General features: G+C 44.9%; 1 protein-coding gene and 1 long non-coding RNA gene across 2 annotated transcripts in view; both read right to left on the bottom strand.

Annotated features, from left to right (window-relative positions):
- The window catches only part of herc1 (HECT and RLD domain containing E3 ubiquitin protein ligase family member 1), a 217,215-nt gene that overhangs the window by 187,034 nt on the left and 24,181 nt on the right, over positions 1-6,000 (bottom strand). Inside the window, 2 exon segments of the mRNA XM_045225293.1 lie at positions 3,124-3,295; positions 3,871-4,015. Coding sequence (XP_045081228.1) covers positions 3,124-3,295; positions 3,871-4,015 — 317 coding nt within the window.
- LOC123492615 lies at positions 1,208-2,624 on the bottom strand. The gene is made up of 3 exons (XR_006661816.1): positions 1,855-2,624; positions 1,428-1,770; positions 1,208-1,343 (listed from the first exon to the last, which is right to left on the bottom strand). It is a non-coding gene; the product is annotated as an uncharacterized LOC123492615 (long non-coding RNA).

Below are 6,000 nucleotides of genomic sequence, written 5' to 3'. Positions count from 1 at the left end.
GTCTCTTCTACATGCTATATTTCTATACTGACCTGTCCCTGGGCATCATGTCTCTTCTATATTTCTATACTGACCTGTCCCTGGGCATCATGTCTCTTCTACATGCTATATTTCTATACTGACCTGTCCCTGGGCATCATGTCTCTTCTATGCTATTTCTATACTGACCTGTCCCTGGGCATCATGTCTCTTCTACTTATTTCTATACTGACCTGTCCCTGGGCATCATGTCTCTTCTACATGCTATATTTCTATACTGACCTGTCCCTGGGCATCATGTCTCTTCTATATTTCTATACTGACCTGTCCCTGGGCATCATGTCTCTTCTACATGCTATATTTCTATACTGACCTGTCCCTGGGCATCATGTCTCTTCTACATGCTATATTTCTATACTGACCTGTCCCTGGGCATCATGTCTCTTCTACATGCTATATTTCTATACTGACCTGTCTCTGGGCATCATGTCTCTTCTATATTTCTATACTGACCTGTCGCTGGGCATCATGTCTCTTCTATATTTCTATACTGACCTGTCCCTGGGCATCATGTCTCTTCTACATGCTATATTTCTATACTGACCTGTCCCTGGGCATCATGTCTCTTCTACATGCTATATTTCTATACTGACCTGTCCCTGGGCATCATGGCTCTTCTACATGCTATATTTCTATACTGACCTGTCCCTGGGCATCATGTCTCTTCTAACTATTTCTATACTGACCTGTCCCTGGGCATCATGTCTCTTCTAATGCTTATTTCTATACTGACCTGTCCCTGGGCATCATGTCTCTTCTACATGCTATATTTCTATACTGACCTGTCCCTGGGCATCATGTCTCTTCTAAATGCTATATTTCTATACTGACCTGTCCCTGGGCATCATGTCTCTTCTACATGCTATATTTCTATACTGACCTGTCCCTGGGCATCATGTCTCTTCTACATGCTATATTTCTATACTGACCTGTCCCTGGGCATCATGTCTCTTCTACATGCTATATTTCTATACTGACCTGTCCCTGGGCATCATGTCTCTTCTATATTTCTATGCTGACCTGTCCCTGGGCATCATGTCTCTTCTATATTTCTATACTGACCTGTCCCTGGGCATCATGTCTCTTCTACATGCTATATTTCTATACTGACCTGTCCCTGGGCATCATGTCTCTTCTATGCTTATTTCTATACTGACCTGTCCCTGGGCATCATGTCTCTTCTACATGCTATATTTCTATACTGACCTGTCCCTGGGCATCATGTCTCTTCTACATGCTATATTTCTATACTGACCTGTCCCTGGGCATCATGTCTCTTCTACATGCTATATTTCTATACTGACCTGTCCCTGGGCATCATGTCTCTTCTATATTTCTATACTGACCTGTCGCTGGGCATCATGTCTCTTCTATATTTCTATACTGACCTGTCCCTGGGCATCATGTCTCTTCTACATGCTATATTTCTATACTGACCTGTCCCTGGGCATCATGTCTCTTCTAAATGCTATATTTCTATACTGACCTGTCCCTGGGCATCATGTCTCTTCTACATGCTATATTTCTATACTGACCTGTCCCTGGGCATCATGTCTCTTCTACATGCTATATTTCTATACTGACCTGTCCCTGGGCATCATGTCTCTTCTACATGCTATATTTCTATACTGACCTGTCCCTGGGCATCATGTCTCTTCTAAATGCTATATTTCTATACTGACCTGTCCCTGGGCATCATGTCTCTTCTAAATGCTATATTTCTATACTGACCTGTCCCTGGGCATCATGTCTCTTCTATATTTCTATACTGACCTGTCGCTGGGCATCATGTCTCTTCTATATTTCTATACTGACCTGTCCCTGGGCATCATGTCTCTTCTACATGCTATATTTCTATACTGACCTGTCCCTGGGCATCATGTCTCTTCTAAATGCTATATTTCTATACTGACCTGTCCCTGGGCATCATGTCTCTTCTACATGCTATATTTCTATACTGACCTGTCCCTGGGCATCATGTCTCTTCTACATGCTATATTTCTATACTGACCTGTCCCTGGGCATCATGTCTCTTCTATATTTCTATACTGACCTGTCCCTGGGCATCATGTCTCTTCTAAATGCTATATTTCTATACTGACCTGTCCCTGGGCATCATGTCTCTTCTACATGCTATATTTCTATACTGACCTGTCCCTGGGCATCATGTCTCTTCTACATGCTATATTTCTATACTGACCTGTCCCTGGGCATCATGTCTCTTCTACATGCTATATTTCTATACTGACCTGTCCCTGGGCATCATGTCTCTTCTACATGCTATATTTCTATACTGACCTGTCCCTGGGCATCATGTCTCTTCTATATTTCTATACTGACCTGTCCCTGGGCATCATGTCTCTTCTAAATGCTATATTTCTATACTGACCTGTCCCTGGGCATCATGTCTCTTCTACATGCTATATTTCTATACTGACCTGTCCCTGGGCATCATGTCTCTTCTAAATGCTATATTTCTATACTGACCTGTCCCTGGGCATCATGTCTCTTCTACATGCTATATTTCTATACTGACCTGTCCCTGGGCATCATGTCTCTTCTAAATGCTATATTTCTATACTGACCTGTCCCTGGGCATCATGTCTCTTCTAAATGCTATATGTCTATACTGACCTGTCCCTGGGCATCATGTCTCTTCTAAATGCTATATTTCTATACTGACCTGTCCCTGGGCATCATGTCTCTTCTACATGCTATATTTCTATACTGACCTGTCCCTGGGCATCATGTCTCTTCTACATGCTATATTTCTATACTGACCTGTCCCTGGGCATCATGTCTCTTCTAAATGCTATATTTCTATACTGACCTGTCCCTGGGCATCATGTCTCTTCTACATGCTATATTTCTATACTGACCTGTCCCTGGGCATCATGTCTCTTCTAAATGCTATATTTCTATACTGACCTGTCCCTGGGCATCATGTCTCTTCTAAATGCTATATTTCTATACTGACCTGTCCCTGGGCATCATGTCTCTTCTATATTTCTATACTGACCTGTCCCTGGGCATCATGTCTCTTCTACATGCTATGTTTCTACCGGGTCCGGTAGGAGTACCAACCTGTCCCTGGGCAGAGCGGTCCATGCCAGGCTGTGAGAGGTGCCAGCTGAGATCTGCTGGATGGCCACACCGTCCAGACCGACCACCTTCTTAGGCTTGGTGATGGGACCAGTAGAGTTACCCTGGCCACACTGGCCCATGGAGTTGTTCCCCCACGCATACACCTCATTGTCTAGGAGGAGGAGAGAGAGATGAGAGACAAACATTTCATATCAGTTGATTCAATCATTCATCATGGGGGGGGGGTCATTTTCTTGGGATGTTATGACGTGGTTAAAAAAAAGTGGTGTGAGGTTAAGAAATGAGGATAAGAAGTGGTGAAATGTGCACTAAGAATCTCCCCTTTCAGAAACAACAGAATATATGACTTATCCTGTTTGAACTTTACAGATAAACAAGAGAATCTCTAGTAAACAGTTCAAACAGGATAAGTCAATATGGCCTCATCTCTAGCTCTCTCCAGGTGTTGTGTGTTTAACTTGTGGTTAAAGGGTGGTCTGGGTGGTCTAGCGATTAGCCCGGCTAGCAGACTATCCTCCTTATTCCCCTGTATCTCTGCACTGTCTCTGTCCAATACACTGGAACAATCTTTAGTAAATAATCGGATATCGCCTGGGGTGGTCTAGTGGTCTAAGCTGCTGTCTCGCTCCTACTAACTTCTATCTCCATCTCACTAGCCAAGAAACATACAAAATACTGAAAAAATGTATTTAAAATAAATTTTTAAAAAGTGTTTGGATGTTTTACCGTGTGAGAGAGCTACACAGTGGCTGTCTCCTATGGAGAGGTCTACCACCCTGGTCGCTGCCAACTCCTCAATCAGCTTTGGTCTCAGAGCAGTGGCTTCAGAAGAACCACAGCCCAGACAGGCTCCACAGCCCCAGGCATACACCTAGACATAACACAGGGTATAGGACCAGTCACTATAACACAGGACCAGGCATACACCTAGACATAACACAGGGAATAGGACCAGTCACTAGAACACAGGACAACATAGGGCCAGTCACTTTAACACAGGGTATAGGACCAGTCACTATAACACAGGCCCAGGCATACACCTAGACATAACACAGGACAACATAGGACCAGTCACTATAACACAGGCCCCACAGCCCCAGGCATACACCTAGACATAACACAGGACAACATAGGACCAGTCACTATAACACAGCCCCAGGCATACACCTAGACATAACACAGGACAACATAGGACCAGTCACTATAACACAGGCCCCACAGCCCCAGGCATACACCTAGACATAACACAGGACAACATAGGGCCAGTCACTATAACACAGGCCCCACAGCCCCAGGCATACACCTAGACATAACACAGGACAACACAGGACCAGTCACTATAACACAGGCCCCACAGCCCCAGGCATACACCTAGACATAACACAGGATATAGGGCCAGTCACTAGAACACAGGCCCCACAGCCCCAGGCATACACCTAGACATAACACAGGACAACATAGGGCCAGTCACTATAACACAGGATATAGGACCAGTCACTATAACACAGGCCCCACAGCCCCAGGCATACACCTAGACATAACACAGGACAACATAGGGCCAGTCACTATAACACAGGCCCCACAGCCCCAGGCATACACCTAGACATAACACAGGACAACATAGGGCCAGTCACTATAACACAGGCCCCACAGCCCCAGGCATACACCTAGACATAACACAGGGAATAGGACCAGTCACTATAACACAGGCCCCACAGCCCCAGGCATACACCTAGACATAACACAGGACAACATAGGGCCAGTCACTATAACACAGGCCCCACAGCCCCAGGCATACACCTAGACATAACACAGGACAACATAGGGCCAGTCACTATAACACAGGCCCCACAGCCCCAGGCATACACCTAGACATAACACAGGACAACACAGGACCAGTCACTAGAACACAGGATATAGGACCAGTCACTAGAACACAGGCCCCACAGCCCCAGGCATACACCTAGACATAACACAGGGTATAGGACCAGTCACTAGAACACAGGATATAGGACCAGTCACTATAACACAGGGTATAGGACCAGTCACTAGAACACAGGATATAGGACCAGTCACTATAACACAGGATATAGGACCAGTCACTAGAACACAGGATATAGAACCAGTCACTAGAACACAGGATATAGGACCAGTCACTATAACACAGGATATAGGACCAGTCACTAGAACACAGGATATAGGACCAGTCACTAGAACACAGGATATAGGACCAGTCACTAGAACACAGGATATAGAACCAGTCACTAGAACACAGGATATAGGACCAGTCACTATAACACAGGATATAGGACCAGTCACTATAACACAGGATATAGGACCAGTCACTAGAACACAGGATATAGGACCAGTCACTAGAACACAGGATATAGGACCAGTCACTAGAACACAGGATATAGGACCAGTCACTAGAACACAGGATATACGACCAGTCACTAGAACACAGGATATAGGACCAGTCACTATAACACAGGATATAGGACCAGTCACTAGAACACAGGATATAGGACCAGTCACTAGAACACAGGATATAGGACCAGTCACTAGAACACAGGATATAGGACCAGTCACTATAACACAGGATATAGGACCAGTCACTAGAACACAGGATATAGCACCAGTCACTAGAACACAGGATATAGGACCAGTCACTAGAACACAGGATATAGGACCAGTCACTAGAACACAGGATATAGGACCAGTCACTAGAACACAGGATATAGGACCAGTCACTATAACACAGGATATAGGACCCAGTCACTAGAACACAGGATATAGGACCAGTCACTAGAACACAGGATATAGGACCAGTCACTAGAACACAGGATATAGGACCAG

The sequence above is a fragment of the Coregonus clupeaformis genome, chromosome 15 (assembly GCF_020615455.1).
Source record: "Coregonus clupeaformis isolate EN_2021a chromosome 15, ASM2061545v1, whole genome shotgun sequence".
Taxonomy (NCBI): domain Eukaryota; kingdom Metazoa; phylum Chordata; class Actinopteri; order Salmoniformes; family Salmonidae; genus Coregonus; species Coregonus clupeaformis.
This window is presented reverse-complemented; position numbering and strand designations above follow the sequence as displayed.